A 20,688-nucleotide genomic window follows, 5' to 3' on the forward strand; every position below is an offset into this window, starting at 1 on the left:
CTCAAAATTCCATAGTGCGCTTTCTTCCTGATCCTTTCTGCTGCCTGTTATGGACGAGAAGAGAAAAAAAAATGCTGCGCACTCCGTGAAGCTTTTTAAACGTGTCCTATAGGACACGATCTATTTCGACGGAAGAACTGGCGACGGTGTATACCCCCACTCAGCTTTTACTCATCGGTTTTCTTTTTGTCACTGTCCTTTCTTTTCTTTCGTCGGTCCCTTTTTGTTTCACCATTTCCCTTTGTCGATATCGACCGCTGATAAAGCAGCAAAGTATGGCCGCCCGGGATGAGACCTGTCCAGTCATGTGTCCCCGTTCACCGCTCAACCACGAGGAAAAAAAAAACAGAAAGAAAACAAAACGCACCCACACAGGGCCAGGAATCATGACTTACGGCGTATACGGGACGATGATCGTCTATTCTGAGAACCGTTGGGCTCTTTTATTGTTTTTTTTTTATCTATTCTCTCTCAACTGGACGATTTCTTTCTCTTCTATTCTCCTGTGTGTGCAAGTTTTTCTTTTTTACGTTATCGTTATACTTTGCTCACGACAGCAGAGAAATTAGCACGTTTTTCATATTCTAAGAAATTCGGCACTCGGGTCATTTTGCACAACGCTCCCGCCCTCTGTCCTTTTCACTTTGTTGAAGAAGAAAAGAAAAGGGCGCGGGAGCTGGTGGAGAGGAGAGTTTCAAATACCATGATTAACCAATTAAAACAGACCAGAGCGCAAAAGAAAAAGAAAGAGAAAAGAGAGAGAGCGAGAAGTTGAGCATTTAGTCTACGAAGTTATACACTCGCCCTGATCGCGTAGCAGAAGAGCCGCGGGGAAGGAAGAGATTTTCGAGGCGATAAATAAATTTTAAGAAAAAGCTCCCTCCGAGCACTGGTGAGACGGCGCGTTGAAAGAGAACAGAGTGATGATAAATACGTCTCCTTTGTCGTTTCGCTGTGCACGCCGGGAGTCTATCAGGAGCAGAACACGCCACGAAAGAAAATAAAATAAAAGGAAAGGAAATAAAGGAACTCATCGACAGGAACTGTACACCAATGTACCGAGTTATCAACGGAAAAAAAAGTCTGCAATAACTAGAGGTCGTCATTGCGAGACCTATTCCTGTTAATTTTTCTTTTTTCTGGGCTTCCCAGGATCATTTCGCCACTTGTCGTTGTCTTCTCTAATGGAATCGGCGGCATAGGCAGCGGCCAAAAAAAGAAAAGATGGCCAGGCCAACCGGCTTTAGGAGATCACGATCCATAAGCGAAAATGGCGCTTTCCCGTCTTCTTCGCTGTCGCGCTTCTATTTGCGTATGTCGTCGTTTCCGATCCCCTCTTCTCGCCTCTTCTCGTACTTTCTCGCCCCCTCGACATTGAGTTGCCTTTCATTGCCCGCCTACGTGTACGTGCGTGCGTGCGTGCACACATACTATATGAGCACGTTGGCTTCTTCCCTCTATTAGCGTGTAACATCTCCGCGATCGTGGATATTCTGGATCGCCAACATTTTTCTTTTTTTTTTCTTCCGTGGACGTCCTCTTCTCGAGCACCCTTTCTCTATGTTACTTAGATGGCTGCACTATTTTACATATCTTTCCCGCGCCCACTCGGCGGTTGTGACTATAGTGCTATATCCCCCCCCCCCCCCCCCCCCTGTTCTCCCGCTGCCCCTCGTTCTCTGGTGCAGAGATGGCGTGCGACCCCGCCGTTATCTACAGCCTCGCTCTGCTATTGATTACATTAGTTCTGCATGCGGAAAGAGGAAGGTAAGAAAAAATATCAGAAGGAAATGTGGCCGGGAATATACGAGTTCTGCGGAAAGAGCAGCTTCCGCTGGCGAAACACCTTGCGGTGTGTAAAAGCTGCGCGTGGCGCCGATCGAACCTGAGCAGTGTTTCCTTTTCTTTCTTTCTTTTCAGTTTTATGTCTGTCTTTTTCCCCATTGTTTCTTTCTTTCTTTCTCGCTCCTTCTCTCCCTTTTATTGGACATTAAATCTGGCGCGGCCCATGGTCCTTTGTGTGCAGCAAAGAGCGCCAGAAAAATTAAATTCCGCTGTGAGCTGCGAGGCGATCGCTCAAAATTATAGCTCCTGTTTTATGATCTGAAGCCTGCCGAAGAGCCTCGAAAGTTGTGACAAATACAAAGCAAAAAAAAAGTATTATTCGCTCTAATGCCAGCGTTATATAGCACCCAGTTTTCGATTTTCTACGCTTTTCGGAGAAACTTCTAACTCGAGTTAGTTTTCGTTAAGAAGGCTTCCGTGATTACATATTTCACGATGTCGATATTCCGATACAAATCCGGAGGGCATAGCGCGGTTGTTTGCGCATGAGTTCTTGCACGAAGGAAAAGGACGTCATGCGCGTTGGCCACTTTCGTGATCGACGCTCCCGTTCTCTGTCAGCTGTCGCTGACCGCAGCTAATTCAAGCTGCTCGAGCAACTTGAATTTGCATACTGGCAGAACGATGGCTGTATAAACGTACACTCACCAACTGAAGAACACAAAAACAACAGATTGACGTTTCGGCGCCCAGTACGGGTGCCTTGTTCACAATCACGGGTGCCTTGTTCACAACAGAATGATGTGTCGTCACCGCCTTTGTAACTTGAAACACAAAACCCAACTTTTCTCAGGGCGTTATTCCTACACGGCGGTGTCTTCGAAAAACGAGGCTACAGAATTTCCTGCCCAGATGCGCGTGGCAATTAATTATGCGACTGGGCGGCTTCCACAAGGCAAGAACGCACGCGCAAGAACGCACACACACGCGCGCAAGTACGCAAAAAAAAAAGACAAAAAATCTTCACAAGTCGTTTTTTTTTTTTAACGTAGAGGCACACCTTAGCACCGATGCATGGGGACACATTCGCAAAAGTTAGACTCTTAACAAAAGTTAGACTCTTAATTCACAGTTTAGGCAGTAATACTGTTAAAACTGCGAGTTAAGAGTCTAACTTTTTGCGAACTTGCACTAAAAAAGTACAAGAAACATTCAAATCAAATGTTAGTGGCTAGCACAGTCATGGGTCGTCGAATGTGAATCTCATGGGCCAAGTCCAACCGCTATTTCTACGAGCATCACGAGACATTCCAGAGTAATCGCGCTTGCTCGCGCACATTCGCAATCTTATTAGACGCGACACTTTCACTAGAGAATCGGCGACAACACTAAGGAAATTTGAACACAATAGACGCGTCATGCACCGCCGAGTGATAACTTGACAGCGGGTATTATCAGGTCGCGGCATCGAATCCCGGCCACGGCGGCCGCATTGCGATGGGGGCGAAATGCGAAAACACCCGTGTACTTAGATTTAAGTGCGCGTTAAAGAACCCCAGGTGGTCAAAATTACTCCGGGGTCTCCCACTACCGTGCGCCTCATAATCAGATCGTGGTTTTGGCACGTAAAACCCCATAATTTAATATTTTATCCGGCGGAAAAAGATAAATGACAAAAAGTAAAACAGAGTACGCAAGGAAATATTAGCGGACAATATATTACACTTAGTAGCTCGCTTGGAAAATAAAGTGCTGATCTCCAGGAAAAGCCAAAGTGTTGTCTGAGGATTTGTTAGCGGGCAGTGTTTCCAACTCTTTTCTTGCTTTCTTATTTTGCGGGCCGCCTTTATTTACGTACAAGCAACGTGGAAGCCACGCGATCCATGTCTTCGGCTTATGCGTACCAAATTTAGTATATGTATTTTTAAACAGAACTTTGTTTCCCAACATTGATCATTTCCACCGCCGAAGTCGAAATCATGGCAGAGGCTATAACGCCACAAATTTTCGAGACCAAATTGAGAACCAAAACGTTAGTCCGTCACATTCGACGGCAGCTACAGCCAGAAGTCGTCCCTCGTATCCTCATCACCGTGAGGCGAAAACCGCATTAACGCTCCTTATAATGTACGGTGTGCACGAGACGTGGGGCGATCACCTCTTTGCCACTGTCGAATTTTCAAGATAACGGCTCACTATACGACGGCCCAAACAGGGAGCCTCTGCATCAATCGACAGGTGGTCATGCCAGCGTTCGCGCAGACCCCGTTGAACGTGCGCAGTGGCTCCATCGTCGGTCATACCTGGTCAGTCATACCTACTGAAGCTATGGCGTCGATTCGGGCGAGCATGCAGTTTCGTTCTTCTCCTCTGTCTTAGGCATGTCGGCGAAAACCGTCTTTTGCATGATCTCAATTCGTCGTCTGAGGCGGCAAGGAATGGCATGCAGCACACCGTTGTTGCTACTCCTTTTCTCTCTCTCTCTCGTATATACGGTGAGCGTGACGTATAACGTGCCGTGTCGGGTGTTGCGCAGGGTGTCCGCGACCAGCGGGTGGGTGCCGTGGTAGGCGGCCGGCGCGCGCCGGCCATGGCCGCCGACCGCCGCCTGTCGCTGGTGGCCGCCGAGCCGCTCAGCCCCGGAGACTCCCTGGGACCCGTGCCGCCGCTAGGCCTAGCGGGGGTGGACCCGCTCGCGGCGCTCGCGTGGCGCTGCCTCGACGAACCGCCTGCGCCGGCCAACGCCGCCGTCAAGGTACGTGGTATATATATATATATATATATATATATATATATATATATATATATATATATATGACTTGAAAGTGGGCTATAGGTGATTTTGGATAACGGTGAACGTTTTACAATACAAAAGGACAAAAAAATAAGACCAGCGGCGACTTCGACAATGAGGCGACACGAACGATGCGCGTGTGTGTTGCGTGCTCGTCTAACTCGTTTAACAAAAAATGTCGTAGTTTCGCCCGAAACGCGAAGCATCGATTGCGATAGCAAATTAGTAGAGAGCTATTCGGAGTAGGGATAATGGTTTTATCGACTGCATAAACTTGGACACATTCGCTTACTAACTGAATTAACAATCGTGGTGTCAGCGCGCACAAGCAAACATGAATAGATCACACTGAATGACCGCAGACAACGACTGCCAAAACGCCGCAGCGGGCGAAGGCTCGCGCGGTCTATCGCTTCAACGGAAACTGAGCGGCGAATGCACAGCGCATACAAAGGTCAGAGCCGTGTGGAGATAAGAGACGGTGCGGGCGACCGCCAACGCAGGCAAAGTGCAGAGGAGTTGCGCAGAGGAGTTGCGCAGAGGAGAAGTTGTTGGCAGAGGGAAAAGCTGCCCCCCTCCCCCCCTCCTTCCCGCGCTGCCTTCCCGCTTTCTTGCTTTCGCGTGGGAGATTGAGTGGCAAGATACGCCTTTGGTGCCGGAGCACAGCGCCGCCCCGCCTCCCTCCCTCCCATACCCCCACGGCCTTTCGCGCAACGGTCGCGTTTGCTTTCCGCCGTCCGTTCGCTCTCCGTGATAGCGCGCGGGAGAGTTCGCCCACCGTGATAGCGCGCGTCCCCCGCGCGCTTTCGCTCGCGCATACGGCGCGCGGCGACGATTTTATCGCCCTTGGAATCTATACGGAACCTCACGGCGACGGCGGACGACGACGGCGACGACGACGATGGTGACGGCGGACGACGACGGCGACGCCGACGGCAGGAATCCGGTTGAAGCGTTCATATAATTGTTATCGCCATAAAAAAATCGAGCCCTTCGGATCCCCCCTCATTTCTTCTCGCTCATTGCATAGCATGGGTCTTGCCTTGCTGCATTGAGGTAGCAAAACGAAGCTTTATTAACCAGTAGCCTGCTCCTACGTTCACGTACTACGGGACGTCTGCAGTGGAAAGGATGTTCCACATCCGCCGGCCATGGCCGTCAGTGGTGCTGCTACCATACACTACCGTGGTACTAATACCCGGAAAAGTGGTAGCGGAATGGTAGAGCATCGCAGACGTAATGCCGGAGATGGGGGCTCGGCTCTCATCCACTTTCATCTCGCATTGCCTTATTGTTTCTACATATCAAAATTCAAAAGAAAATCTATTTGGGCACGCCCACTGTGGCTCGTAAATGTACCCGTACGGGGGATCGAATACAGGTTTATAGATGACTTCAGTTTTTGTTTCTTTTTTTTAGGGGGGAGCGTCTATTATGCGCACAATTCCTCTATTTTGTATTCGGTGACGTCAAATTAACATCTTCGTGGTACACAGAACGCGCCTACATGCATGCAACCATTTTTCATTATGCATATAAATCGATCGCATAGTCACGCGTTGATTTTTCTCATAGTTAGAAAAGGCCTGCGTTAGCAGACCGTGATTAGGCCACTCCGACGCTTCTACTGATATATATATATATATATATATATATATATATATATATATATATATATGGCTGTAGTTCATTTGCATATAGACGCTTACCACAACTTTAGCTGTTCGGATCGCGTCAGAGCGGCGCGCGCGAGAAAGCAAAAATAAAGCGATGTTTTTTTTCCGTTACTGCTGGCTCGGTTTGATTTAGGAGTCTACCAGCTGCAGTGACTCGATGACTCTTGCACTGTAGTCGCGGGTTCGATTCCCAGCTTTGGCCACCACATTCTCGTGGACGTTAAAGAAGACCAGATAGTCAAAATTAATCTGTAGCCCCACACTACAGGGCGTCGCTCAGAATTTAATTACTTTTATTCAAATTAAATTAAACCCACAACCCAGGCCTCGTGGATGCCGTGGGTCGAGCTGCCGCAGTAAACTTAGCGTAACCTTTTAACCCCTCGTGTCTAATTACTTGTATAGCTGTCCCTATGATGTACTAGGCTTCCTTGTCTGTTGGCATGTCATGGTTGTCACAAAAAAAATGCGAAGCCCTCTTTTCCCTTTGTTCTTTTTAAGGTATAGTAGGAATCTCTAATGATTTGATGCAAGTGGTACCACTCTCTGAAGAGTTTTAACCATATTCGTTCAGACATGCTACCATTGCAGCATAATTTCTAAGACACCCATGCTTTGAGTATATGTACGTATATTTTCTTTCGACGAGAACGCCCATGCAACGCAAAAAATCCTTCAGACGTTTGTGGTTGAAGAAAGTGTCTCAAGGTGCCGCTGCCAGCGCCGCTGCTTCCGTATGTCTTCAGTGTCCCGGCATGCATTCCGTAAAAGGTAATGCGTTACACGGACAAGCTAAAGCTCTCAATTCAGTGACCACGTTTGTGACTGAAACATTAAAAGCGCCTACTTAAAGCTTGAAATTTTAACGTCGAGGAACTGCCTCTTAGAATTATTTAAATAATTTGGCTTTTTTGGGCGTTACAGACCCCAAAAATTCCAGTGTGTATGGAGGGTGTTTTTAAAAAGAGGTTAAGTAATACTTAAAACTTGCCGTTTTTGAAATAAAACGACGCTTTCCTTCGGAGACATGTCGTCGGTGATGGCGACCATGAGGTGACGGGTGACACATGGTCATTCTTCGCTAATTAACAAAAATTCATTATTAACTTTTAAGGTCTCAGTTTCAGCGGGCTCATCGTAATTGGGAAATTGAAGCGAGCTCTCCGTACAAGCCGTATCAACTTTTGGATCTAGAAAAACGCGCTTAATCGCGGAATCGTCGTACGACAATATTCGGCTATCACAGCGCGCGAAACTGAAACCCTTAGGCTGCAGCGAATGCAAGGCCACGCCCCTCGAGGTGACGTTCTGCTCACGTCACCCAGCAGCGGGCAGACAGCGCGCTGCAGGCTTCGTGATCCTCCCTGCGACCAGTGCACATAGATCGTGCTATAGGAGGCTGTTTGTTTAAGAACGGAATATCCCCGCTGAGCCGTACGATTGTAGCGACAAAGATTACGTGACGTTCTTCCGTAACAAAATATTTGTGAGCGTCATAACGTGCTCGCGTTTTTATGTAGAACGCAAATGCGTTGCCCAAGCGCATATTCATTACTAATCGTACAACAAAATCACCGTGTAGGCGTGAAGCGGAAATTGACCGCGCGCGCCGTAACAATTAATTCTTGTTCTCTCCATCAGTAAACATTTTGCTTGCTATACGTGCATCGTCGAGAAGAAGAAAAAATATTTAGCTTCGATTCCATTTCGTTCGTACAATAGGCCCTAAAATGACTTTAGACCAAGATGTATGAGTGAGCATGCGAAGAAAGCAAGGAGAAGGCAGGGTGTTTAACCAGACGCACGTCCGGTTTGCTACCCGGTGCAAAGGAAGGAGGGGGCGAACAAAGAGCACTACGTGTCCGTTGAGGTTCACATCGCGATTATAAACGGTCGCAGAGAGCCGTCAAATTGAGAAACTGCAGCTTCGTTTACGTCCAACTCGGCGCCAGTGGGTCGAGTGAGATAAGGCGAGGCGACACACACGGACTCGACCTTGCCAGATGGGTTGCGTGAGTATTTGCAGGCCAGTTTACAGAACTCGCCTCGACGTTTACTCGGCCCGACACGCTAAGACTTACATGAACCCGACGACCAATTTTCGGCCCGACAAGCCGACTTAACCGCACTTTATTGGGTTCATGTAACCGTAGCCTGCGACTCGTTCGCAATAATGTTCACGTTGCATCTTCGTACAACAGATGGCACCGCTTTTGTTGTCGCTGCTGCTCGGAATTGCCCGACATAAAAGGCCAAATGTCATCAGTTGCCGCAAGACAACAAAGCACGCAGCGCCCGCCTGCCCGCGCGGACATGCGGTCACAAAAAAAAAAAAAAAGATGGAAAGAGAAATAAAATAAACCAACGAACTCATCTTTATCACAGCTACAGAGCAGCCGGTCGGTGTATCGCTGCCAAGCCTCCACAGCGCTGTGACCGTTTCATTCGTTTGTTTTTGTGTGTTTTTTTTTTTTTTTGCTTTTGTTTTATTTTTATCCTCGCTAATAAGTACTTCTCCCGCCTCTTCTTCGCGGTGTTCACCCCCCCCCCCCCCCGCATTCACATTTCTTTTTTCTTTTTCGTACGACGCCTTATCAAAGTTCGCACAAAATGCCCTTCGTCCTCCCATCAAGCGGCACCAGACAAAGAAGGCGTCAGCGCACAAAGAGAGATACAGAAAACGCAAAACTAAAGTACAGTACACATTATACACGCGTGGCGGCTCGGGGCAGCCAAGTGCTCGTGCTTCAAACGATGTTCCGAACCACCCATGCGCGCTAAGCGCTAGAACAAAAAAGGTCAGAGAGGAAGAGAGAGAGAGAAACGAACTAAATAAAGTAAAGGCGGCGTCGCCATCGCGGTTCGGAGGCTAATTAAACGACGAGCTGTTTAGCGACATATGTAAACAAACAAGGCCCTCTGTCAAGGGACCGGTAATTAAGAGGTTTTTCCCTCCTCCCTTCGCTCTTTTCTCTCTGTCTCTCTCTTAGTCGCTTTTGCCGCCGCTTCCTCATTGTTTGACATATACGCTTTTCCCAAAGGCGGCTCACCAGGCGCGTCGATTTCAGTCGATCAAGGCTCACTCTACGCCGCTTTTATTTTTCCCCTCTCTCTTTATTATACACGCCCCCCACTTTGTCTTCTCGCCAGTTATGGTGACTACTTATACGCGCGAAGATGAACGGGTTATCTATACTCTCGTTCGATCTCTCGCTTTGTAAAGGCCTCTCTTGCGTTACCTCGAGCACATTCCGTGTGCTCTGCCCGAGGAGAAAACAAGACCATACGGGACTTCGCATTGATCGCTGTTTACCGCGGAGTGCGTCTTCTCCCGGATGTCCATTTAAATTTTAAAGCGCGAGATAGCCACGGCATCGATCTGCGTGCGCTGTACTTCACGTTGAATCCCTACCTTGTTTCCTCGGTCATATCTGTTTTTTTTTTTAATCTGGGGCTTGTATCTCTCACAATTATCGACGTAAGGAGAGTCGATCGCGAAGAGCCTCGTAAGAGGGTCATCTTTCATGCAACTCGTGCCGTGCTGTAACGTTACGCCCGACCGTTTCCTATAGATCACCGAAAACGAGCTGCGAGCGTCGCGTTTTCGTTTTGCCCTTCTATTGTGTTCTTGTATGGATCGTTTGATTGTTCGAATAGCAGTGATCTCGGCGATTCCGGTGCGCAAGGGATTGATTGTACACTCTGTCATTCCGAACAGCGCGCAACAATGGAAAGGGGCGGCTTTTGTATAACGGACGTCGGCGACCTTTTCGTGCGACCTAATCGAAGCGTTGACGACCTGCTAGAAACACCCGAGTCTAGACAGTCGTTTGAACCGTGAATAAAAGCTTGCTCCTCCAGGCCAGGATGCGCTTCCGCAGTCTGCTCGTCTGTTTAGCCGTATAACCGTATTTCGTTAGCACCAACAATTTGGTAGGTTTTGGGATCGCGAGCATCTTCGGAGTAAAGTTGCCGTTTAAATTCTGTCCCTTCATATAGGGACGAAACAGAAACCAAAATGAGACAAAGGAATATACATCCCACTTTCGCAATGTCAATATATCTTACTCGCTGCATATTAAGAATGGTAGAAAGATGTGTGCGTGTGCGTGTGCGTGTGCGTGTGCGTGTGTGCGTGTGCGTGTGTGCGTGTGGTGTGTGTGTGTGTGTGTGTGTGTGTGTGTGTGTGTGTGTGTGTGTGTGTGTGTGTGTGTGTGTGTGTGTGTGTGTGTGTGTGTTGTGTGTGTGTGTGTGTGTGTGTGTGTGTGTGTGTGTGTGTGTGTGTGTGTGTGTGTGTGTGTGTGTGTGTGTGTGTGTGTGTGTGTGTGTGTGTGTGTGTGTGTGTGTTGTGTGTGTGTGTTGGTGTGTGTGTGTGTGTGTGTGTGTGTGTGTGTGTGTGGTGTGTGTGTGTGTGTGTGTGTGTGTGTGTGTGTGTGGTGTTGTGTGGTGTGTGTGTGTGTGTGTGTGTGTGTGGTGTGGTGTGTGTGTGTGTGTGTGTGTGTGTGTGTGTGTGTGTGTGTGTGGTGTGTGTGTGTGTGTGTGTGTGGTGTGTGGTGTGTGGGTGTGTGTGTGTGTGTGTGTGTGCGTGTGTGTGGTGTGTGTGTGTGTGGTGTGTGTGTGTGTGTGTGTGTGTGTGTGTGTGTGTGTGTGTGTGTGTGTGTGTGTGTGTGTGTGTGTGTGTGTGTGTGTGTGTGTGTGTGTGTGTGTGTGTGTGTGTGTGTGTGTGTGTGTGTGTGTGTGTGTGTGTGTGTGTGTGTGTGTGTGTGGTGTGTGTGTGTGTGTGTGTGTGCGTTCTTGGCGTTTACCAATTCAAAACATTCTTCGAAGCGTTTTAACGCCGAAATGGCTGCCTTAATCCCACCCTTTGGTCAAGAATCCCCGTGTACCAACTTTGAAACGCCCATTCCCTCTTAAGCCTTTTGGTTAGCGACCGCAACTTATACCGTCCGACCTAACAAACTGTCGTCTGGCACTCTTGACTATGACGGCCCCAATGTGCGCAGTATGTGCTACCGATGTTTCTAAGAAACGTCACGGTTATAAATTCAAGGTTGCTGTGCGGTTTGAGAGCACCGACGCGCCTCATAGTAAAGTTTAGTTGGCTTCGGATGCTCATGAGTGAGTGTATACTCATCCTTCTTTCCACTCTACAACAAACACCAGCAGCAGGTGAATCACCAGTATCACATGTTCCGTTTAATTCTCGTCACGTTCGTACGCAACTGCCCGCATAATCATCTCTTAATTACATATATTTCAGTACATGTTCGTACCTGTCTGCATATTGGCACATCCATCAGTGTTCACATATCCGTTTATTGACGCTACATCCGCCAATCGTTTTTCTCATCGAAAGAACTTCTTTCTCGGATGGGTCAGATGGCGTTCGAACTCGAACAAACAGATGGATGGATGGATGGATGGAAAACTTTAATGAACGTCCTGAGGTACGCGACTCAGCGCGCAGCGGGCCGCTCCCACGTTGGGACAGTCAGGCCATGCCCGACCGCCGCATCGTGGGCCCTCTGGACAGCCCATAGTTGCGCCCCGGCATCGGGGCTCTTGATAGCGGAGAGCCACTTGTCCTCATTTATTTGTTCCGTGCCTCGCAACGAGGGGTAACGAGGGGAAACAAACAGAAAGAATTAAAAAAAATACATTACGCAGATCCAACGCACATAAGATAAGTTGCACGTGATTAACTGTACGTGCCCCCGTTAGCTGTATAACGTTTTATTAACCGCTTTACTAAAGTTTTGCTTCACGTATATTCAAACATGCATATGTTGGGTCATGAATACCGCGTGGGCTGTAGTTCACCTAAACATTGGCACGCATGGCCCGTTTCCCACGCTAATCGAACGCGTCCTTGTGAGACCGGCTACGCCGGCGCGTCAGCAACTGAAAACGAAGGGCGACGCACCCGCGTCTGAACTCTCCAATGAGCTTCGTAGGCCGCGAGCGGGTCATTCGAACTGGCCAGTGTCAGGCTACCCTTTTATTAGGCCATATAGTTAATACGCAATGCCTTGGCCGTCGTGCATACTTATCACTATAATTCTTTTGACCAGTGCATATAGATGGTGCTGTAGGAGGCCGTTTGTTCGAGAACGGAATATCTTTGCTGAGTCGTATGACTGCGGTGACAAAGGCTACGTGAAGTTCTTCCGTAACCAAATATTTGTGCGCGTCATTACGTGCTCGATTTACACAGAACGCAAATGCCTTGCCCGAGCGCATATTTATTGATTGTAGAACAAAAGCACAGCGCAGGCAGGAATGTAGCGGAAATTAGATGCGCGCACCGTAACGATGAAAAACACGCGAAAGCGAAACTTAAAGGGGCACTGAAGCACTTTTTATCGAAGTGGAGAAAGACATTTGAAGTGAAAGTAGGCTATTTCGGAATCACTTTGTCGCAAAAAGTACTTCAGTGCGTTCAGCAGAAGCGAAGTTATTGGCAATCAAACACCGCCTCCGTTGTGCTCGCCTTCTTCCTTCAATGCCTTGTACTCCGAAGGCTACGGCGGAGTGGGGCGGGGCCACAACGCTCCGCCTCGGAAACGTCACCATGGCGCGCAGTTCAAATTTCATTTTGAACTTCCGTATTTGGTTCCTACGAAGCACTAACGTGAGCCAAATGCGGTCGTCCTCATCGAGCCGCAGTCGCTTAGCCACTGGACTCGTGGCGGCACCTCGCGGTGGCCGCGGTGTAGCCGACCGCAGCGACCAATAGCAGCCGTGTATTTGAGTGTGCTTTATTACGAAATAAAGCACACAGAAAAAAAGCGAGGATCATGGGGTCTTTTGAAACGATAGTGTTTGAGAAAAAGGTGACTTCGCGCTCCGCTTGCGAGCTCCATGGACCGCGTACGGCAGCAGAACTTGGCTGAGATGTTCACAACCACGCCAGAGGGATGGTTCAGGGCCCCTTTAAAGCATCGCTGATAAGCCAGTTTTTTACGTATTTTGCGTTTCCCCAAGGTCAGAATGGCCAAAATTAAATGATGCACTTTTCAAAGTACCTCATTTAATCGATTATTTGTCTTTTGCCTTAGGGCCCTTTTGTCTTAGAGTTTGTTTTGGCATCGCGTGGCGGCAAAACAACCGATGACCCCTTTCCAACGCCGGCTTTCACAATAACCATTTACATATTCCCGCTGAAAAGGAATTACTTTCGACACTACCGCGCTTCTTTTCTTTTTTTTCTTTTTTTGGTTGAGATTAGCTTTGTGGCGTGCGCCGAACGTTATATGGCTGCTGGCGTCGGATCACGCCACATCGCCGTGCACTGCATGCGGGCACCACACGCACGCGGCTCCGAGGAGCACGCGCAGAAGCTCTACGGAGCCCCACGGACCGTCCGTCTCCTGCCCAACGTCTTCCTTTCCAAACGCAGGCGGTGTCGGCCTGGCGCGGCCGCCCCTCGGAGAGCCCGGAGCCGGACGACGACCAGCGGCGGCAGCAGCACGAGGAGGAAGAGGAGGAAGAGCGTCTCCGGTGGCTGTCGCAGCTGCCGGCGGCGCGCCACCCGCAGGAGCAGAACCTCGAGGTGACGCTCGCGTCGCAGCAGCTGCAGCTGCGCGTGTGCCGGCCCGTGCAGAGGGGCGAGCCGCTGCTCGCCTGGTTCTCGCGCGAGCTGGCCGACTTGCTCAGGCTGCCCGCGGCGCCCAGGAACACCACCAACGCCCACGGTGCGTTCACGCACTCTCACCCACGAACGAACACGCCACGCAAACACACGTGCACACACACGCGCGCGCGCACGGACGTCCACGCACGTCAAAAGGCGTGCAGTAAGTGCGCGCCCCGCGAACCTTGGGACGAATTCGCAATTTTTTATTATTTTTTTTTTCGTTCCTAAGAGCTGCTTCAATAAAATGTGTCAAACGTCACGGTTGGCTGACACGTGCTCTTATACGAACAATTCTAGCGCAACTCGCTAGTGGTTGCCATTCATTTTCTTCATTATTCGTTCGAGTCAGTTGAACATTCTGCCGCAGTTTATCGAGCAATTAGTCCAACTAATTAGGTTTGGCTCCAGCTCTCCCCTTGTTCTCGTGTTGCTCATCGTCTTGAATTTCCGTCTCCCGCATTCCTCGTGCTTTCCCTAATTATGTTTAGACTTTCAAGAGTCCATTGTTCATAGATAAATAGTTTAAGCCTACGCGGATGCTCGGATGCTGCAAAATTTCTCAACATCGGTGATAGATGTGACAAAGAAAATAGAATGCAGAAAATTTTATTGTCTCAGTGAATTTTTCCTTTTGAATGTAATCTAGGATCCTCAAGCCAAGCTTATTGGCTTGAGTTACATCACTGTACATCCCAATGATTATGTGAGATTCAAAAGGGAGGTGAGATGGCTGGCGATGTGTACGGGAGTGTTCACCTATACCTCCGCTGTAGTATATTGTCGCACAACTATTTAGAAAATGTAGTACGATCTTTCACATCGCAGTTCAAAGCACGAGCATGGTGTTCAACGGATGTACTTTCCTATATCTTCCTCCCTAAATGTAAGCAGGCGTTGTGCTGCTCCCGGTGGCTGTTGCCAGCCTGATTCCTCCATATTTTCCATTTTCCTTACTGGTCATTATATATGTGTGTTTTCATACCAAATATTCATATAATAATCTTTGCGTGGTCGGCTAGCAATAAAATGAAGTGAAATGTTTATTTCTCACCCAGTTAAAGTAGGCAGCAACAGGGAACGCAGGGCAAAAAGCTGCTTTGATACAGCTTGAAGACCGCCCGGTGCCAGTTGATGACATGACAGTATCTTCACAACCACCGAGAACTCGACCTAGCTTCGTATATAGGCTCAAGGGCTAATTGGTCGAACAGAACCGGGTCAAGCCGGGTCGGGGCGGGCCAGAATCTTTCAGGTCCGAGCCGGGCACGGACCAGGTTTAAAGTCACCGGGCCGGGCTCGGGCGGAAGAATAAATGGTACTTTCGGGCTCGGGCTGAAGCCGGGCCTGAAGAACCCGGCCCGTGCAGTGCTCTAGTGAGTACCATAAATCCACCGATGGTGATCGGGTGGGAGTCGGCAGTGCAGTGTGGTAATGTGGTAGCACGTTTCTTTTTATTCTAACGCGTGGTCACTGTTCACTTGATAAAGCATTAAACTAGGCGGCATCTCCAATGCACCACAGAATCAATATAGAAAAAGAAATGTGCATTTGATTAGGGTCGCCTACTAATCGCACAAGCGTATGAATGGAATTGATTACTTTCAAACTATAATCTTTGCACCGGCAGATAACCATGGTGTAAACGTTACGGCCCTATATGCGAGCTACGGAGCCGTTGTGGAAGCTTCAAAGCGCACGACGAAGTCGCGTGCCCAAAGAAAAGCTGGAATGTGAGCAGCACGCGTAAAAGAGAAAACTTGAGCGAAAATCAGCGTCTATTGCTTTGGCTTGGTGACTAAGTAGACGCAGAGCTTAAATGATTCACCATCTTTGAGCCAAAAACATCATTGTGCTGTCGTAAACAAGGAGGCATTTCTAGACCTTATAGTCTTTAGCCGAGTATTTTGCTGGGGAACCGTAAGCGAAGTCTCAAGTTCAGTCACCCGCTGCACACAACGCCTTCGCATACCCGACGCTCGAGAGAGTTCAGCCAGAAGTCGGCCTGAATGACAGAGTTTACGCGAACTAGTTCTTTGGGGGCTGGTCGAGATTTCAGGGGATGCCTGCCTTGAGATAAGAAAACAGCGAGCGCCAACCGATCTTCTGGCGGCTGCGAACCGCCTACGCAACCCGTCGTTCTTTACAGGCATGCTTCTTTCAGGTTGTGTACGGGGCTGAGTCAACTTAGACTTTAAATACATTTCTTAATGGGAAAGAGAAATACGTAGTTATAAGAATTAAAAAAAAACGGTACTCTTCCCTTACATTAGAGTTACAGAATGGGTACCAAGAGAAGGGAAGCGCAGTCGAGGACGGCAGAAAACTAGGTGGAGTGATGAAGTTAGGAAATTTGCAGGCGCAAGTTGCAATCAGCTAGCGCAAGACAGCAGTAATTGGAGATCGCAGGGAGAGGCGTTCGTCCTGCAATGGACATAAATATAGGCTGATGATGATGATGACTCTTCCGTTGTCTTGAGCCCGACAGGCAAATTTAGGTCCGACCAGCCAACCCGACCAGCTTTTGTCAGATTCATTTAAACGCAAGTGCACGAACAAGTCGACCGTGTCTCTGAAGAAGACATGCGAGCAAGCTTACCACGTCCTGTTGACGTCACAGCCGCTCTGACGCACGAATATACCACTGTTTGCCTGCAGGTGGCGAGAAGCCGTACCGGTGTCCTCTGTGCAGCGACTCGTTCGCGAACCCGTACCCGGTGGTGTCGCACCTCATGTACCGCTGCCCCGCGAGGCACCACGCCGCGTCGGCCGAGGTGCCGCCTCCGCCACCTCCGCATACGGTGCCACGGCGGACGAGTGAGGGCGCGCCAGAGCCCGTCTCCGGCCTGGACGCCAAACCGAGGACGCCGCTGGCCGCCACTTCGCTGCCGGCGGCCAGGAAGGTCAAGGGCTTCGACATCGCCTCGCTCACCGACTGCTGTAGCGGTGGTGGAGGAACGGAGAGCAAGCACCAGGCGGCCAGCACGAAAGACGCCAAGTTGACGCTGGACAGGTATGTGTGCACACCTGTACTGCCCGTCGGTTGCCCTCCCCCCCCCCCTCTGAATGAAGAAAGGGGAGGAGCTGCTGTATAGTTACGGGCTAAAACAAAACTTGCGACAATAGCTCATGCCAAAAACGTCAAGGTGCTTCCTCAGCACACTGCTGCCCCCTTAGATGCAACCAAGCTAACTCAACCGATGATGAAGTGGGAAGATTGCTTGTTCGTTCTTATGCACAGTATAAGCGGGAAGTTCGCTGAATTGCCTTCTGCGCATCTGTCTATACATAGGCGTACAGCGCATAGTCCTTGCCATAGGAGGCTACATCTTTTCTCTCTCTGCTACCATGGTTAAACCTCCCCAACGCTACTGGTAGCGTGCAGCATGTGACATTCGTGAGGGTGTGTTAGCCTGTGGCTCTACATTTTTTCCTGCGGCCTTCCCCACAGGCAATATGTGAAGAGTGCTTAGTTCTGAAACGCAATGTATGAAGTGTTACCATGGCTACGATGTCCTATTTGGTTACTAAATAATATTGCAAAAGCCAATCTTCACCTATGTCTCCGAGCTTAAGCTGGTATATGTCGAAGCGGAAGCCTACAAAACTACATTACAGTTTTGCGAGCCCCTCCCGCAAGAGTCCTATGGTCTGTGAAAAACACGAGAACCCTCCGTTCTATGTACCTTATGAAAAGTGGTGAACTGCGTTGCTTCGCGCTAAGCAAGTGGTCACATCGCCTATTATGTATGCGAGCGAGAAAAAGAAGTTGTATCGGTGGCACTGCCCCCTCATGCGCCGTTTTCTCATGGACAGGTTGACGACTACGCGAGGTGAAGCCGCAACGGCGTCACCACAGGCGCATTCGCCGGCGGCGGCGTCCGAGTATGGTGCGGCGGCCTGCGTGCCCGATGACCTGTCTTTCAAGCGGCCTTCCAAGAAGCGCGCCAGGGCGGACGACGACGCTGCTGCGATGGCACCGCCTTCGAGCGCCTTCAAGAAGGTCGACAAAACTGACAGGTAAGTGGCGGTTCCATGACACGCAGCGCACTGTACGACAGACCATGCAAAACGTGTATACAGCTAGCGTGACGCTGTCTCGAAGCAATAGACCGTAAAATAGTAGGCACTTGGTACGGTACCGTGTGCCACTCGACACATGACCTGTCGTACCAACAGCCACATCCACCAAGTTCCCATCAGGTACCCGGGTTCCAGCATCCGAAGCAGCCTTCCTCTTCTTGACATACCACGCGTCGTGTCGTATGCATCTCCCACCATACGTGTGGTCATGTGGCGAGCTGTATTTTTCGCTTGTAAAAGGCAACCACGTTGCCCAGAACGTGAGTTGAGACGTGCCATAACTTTAAGGAACACCAGGGGCAAAGGCTCCGTGTCACATAATCACCTAAACGCCACGGATGAGTGTGCAGGTGGCGCCACCGACTTAGGGTATTTCTCGTTACGACAAAGCTTGGCCTGTAATTACAAAATGCTCTTACGCTAGAATTATTCGTAAGGGCGAATCCCAACCAATACCGATGATGGGCACATTATTAGCGAAGGCGGCTAGCGAATGGAAAACAGCACTCTGGAAAGAAAATCTTTTGGAATTCAACCCCATGCTGATTTGCTGTTGGTTTGTTTGTTTTCCTTCACGTGCCGCTGTGCATAACGTCGGTTAAGAGTTCGTTATCGGAATCCACTATCAAGGCAACTAGAAAACACAGCCACGTTTTCAGCTTTTGACATTCCACATTCCTTGTTCTAACTATAGTCTCCTCCGCGCAGGTCTCCACCCGGATTGTCCCCTGTTGCCGGCGGCTTTCCATTCGCTTTTCCGTACGGCCTGCCGCCATCCAGCCCCCTCTGCGCCCAGTTTCCGCTGCTGCCCGTGTTCGGGCCACTCCTGGACCCCAAGGTCGAAGACGACGGTGTCTACGACAAGAACGCTTCGCCCACCGGCAACAACTCATCGGCGGCCGCAGCAGCGGCAGCAGCCGCAGCTGCGGCAGCCGCGCGACGGTTCCTTCCTGCCGCCGCCGCCGCCGCTGCCGCAGCGGCCGCAGCGGCGCAGTACCCAGCTGCAGCGGTACTGCCCTACCTTCCGCCCTCGCTGGCAGCGCTGTCTCTGCCGTCTCAGAACTGGTGCGCCAAGTGCCAGACGAGTTTCCGCATGACCAGCGACCTGGTGTATCACATGCGCTCGCACCACAAGCGAGAGCCGGACCCGGCCAAGAAACGGCGAGAGGACAAGCTGCGCTGCCACATTTGCCACGAGAGCTTCCGCGAGCGGCATCATCTCACCCGACACATGACGTCTCACCAGTGACGTGGTGATGACGCGTCCCTCGCTACTGCAAGCTGCACGGACGGTTGCCGCTGAGACGCCACGCGCCAGCATTGGTCTCCTCGAGGCGTTCTCGAAGGTTGTAAGAGAGAACGCGGCTAGTCCTGTGTCGTGCGCTATGTAGTTTCCTTGTTGGCAGCACGCGACGTCTTCATTATCGTGCCGTCGTCCGCGCTCGACATCATCGGTGGCACAGGTCTTCATTGACGGAGCACTTCGGACTGAGCGGCGTTGTGTGCCTGGTGCACTTGCCGTTAAAATATTTTGGTTTTGACAAGTGCCGACCGTGGTCTATGTGGAGGTGACTGTAGACGTCTGAGCACCAGAGCAGCCTGAAAGAAAGTGTGCGCTTAAGAAGTCGCAGCCGTCCGCGCTGCCTTTCTCGTCGCCGTTACCAGCGTGAGACGTTATCTGAATGCCTGCACGGCACCTCGCCAAAGGCCGGCGCGGACCGTCTGGTGGCTTGTTCCTATTGGTTTTCGTGGTGTTGCCCCTGGTGACGTCCCTCTTGTAGGCGCCAAAGAAGCGCTGGTTCTCTTGTTTCCTGGGCGCTCTCAGGGGAACTCCTGACTCTCTGTCTGGGCAATGGGGAAGTCTAGTCATCTTATCGTTGTCTCGTGTGTTATTTTTGTGGTGCGAAAGATGGATAAGAATCGCTTGCCGATGACATGGCCGTCGCCTTAGGAGAGCGAATCAACTTGCTTTTTTTTTTGCTGAATTCACATAACAGGTTGAGCGGCTGGCCCGTTGACATAACTGCTATGGCGCTGGAGGTGTGTTATTGTGGTCCTTGAGACGTGGAATTAAGCAGGCATGGTATGAAATCTGTGAGGTGTCCTATTTACAATTGACTAAAGTGGACCTTTCTTGAAAGTATATGTTGCAGAGGTGCTTATGTTATCTAAACGCATCAGATAACGGCCTAGTCACTGTTAATCGTTTTTTTTTCTGTGGAGAGAAGCTGCGACGTAATGAAATGGCTCATGGACAGTACTTTCGAGGCGTGGTGACGCAAGGTGCTTCCAGGCATTCAGCGATAACATTCAGCGATATCGTGCTTTTATTTTTCGAACATGCGGTCATCATGGACCTTAAGACACGTAGGATGGCCACTCGTACGTTATGGACGCAACAGGAGGCTATGACAACAGTAACATGTGGTATATAATGTGTTCCAGGGAAAACCGACAAAAAAGTAAAACTTTTGACTCTAATATTTCTTACATGCGCAGGTGCGTAACATACCCCGCTCGTCACGGTTGCGTAAACGGTGGCAAGTTTATGTGCAATGACACCAGATAAGCAGTGGAACGAAACGCTACAGTGCACTTTTCATTGCATGTAAGAGTGTCCGTGTTAATTGCGTTACATCTTTGCCGGAACCATTATGCCAGCATTAGTATGATGGCGGTTTTTCACGGTCCGCATCGACGGCGAAAGATGGCACTAC

The 20,688-nt window shown here is 49.9% G+C and overlaps 1 protein-coding gene across 1 annotated transcript in view; it reads left to right on the plus strand.

The window, feature by feature from the left end:
- The window catches only part of LOC119437190 (PR domain zinc finger protein 8), an 89,977-nt gene extending 69,755 nt beyond the window's left edge, over positions 1-20,222 (plus strand). The window contains exons 2-6 of the mRNA XM_037704248.2: positions 4,322-4,540; positions 13,655-13,949; positions 16,547-16,901; positions 17,705-17,908; positions 18,680-20,222. Of these exons, the coding sequence (XP_037560176.1) occupies positions 4,376-4,540; positions 13,655-13,949; positions 16,547-16,901; positions 17,705-17,908; positions 18,680-19,220 (1,560 nt within the window). The 5' untranslated portion in view covers positions 4,322-4,375 and the 3' untranslated portion in view covers positions 19,221-20,222. The remainder of the gene's footprint in view (positions 1-4,321; positions 4,541-13,654; positions 13,950-16,546; positions 16,902-17,704; positions 17,909-18,679) is intronic.
- The last annotated feature ends 466 nt before the right edge of the window (positions 20,223-20,688 follow it).

The sequence above is a fragment of the Dermacentor silvarum genome, chromosome 1, assembly GCF_013339745.2.
Source record: "Dermacentor silvarum isolate Dsil-2018 chromosome 1, BIME_Dsil_1.4, whole genome shotgun sequence".
In the NCBI taxonomy this organism is placed as follows: Eukaryota; Metazoa; Arthropoda; class Arachnida; order Ixodida; family Ixodidae; genus Dermacentor; species Dermacentor silvarum.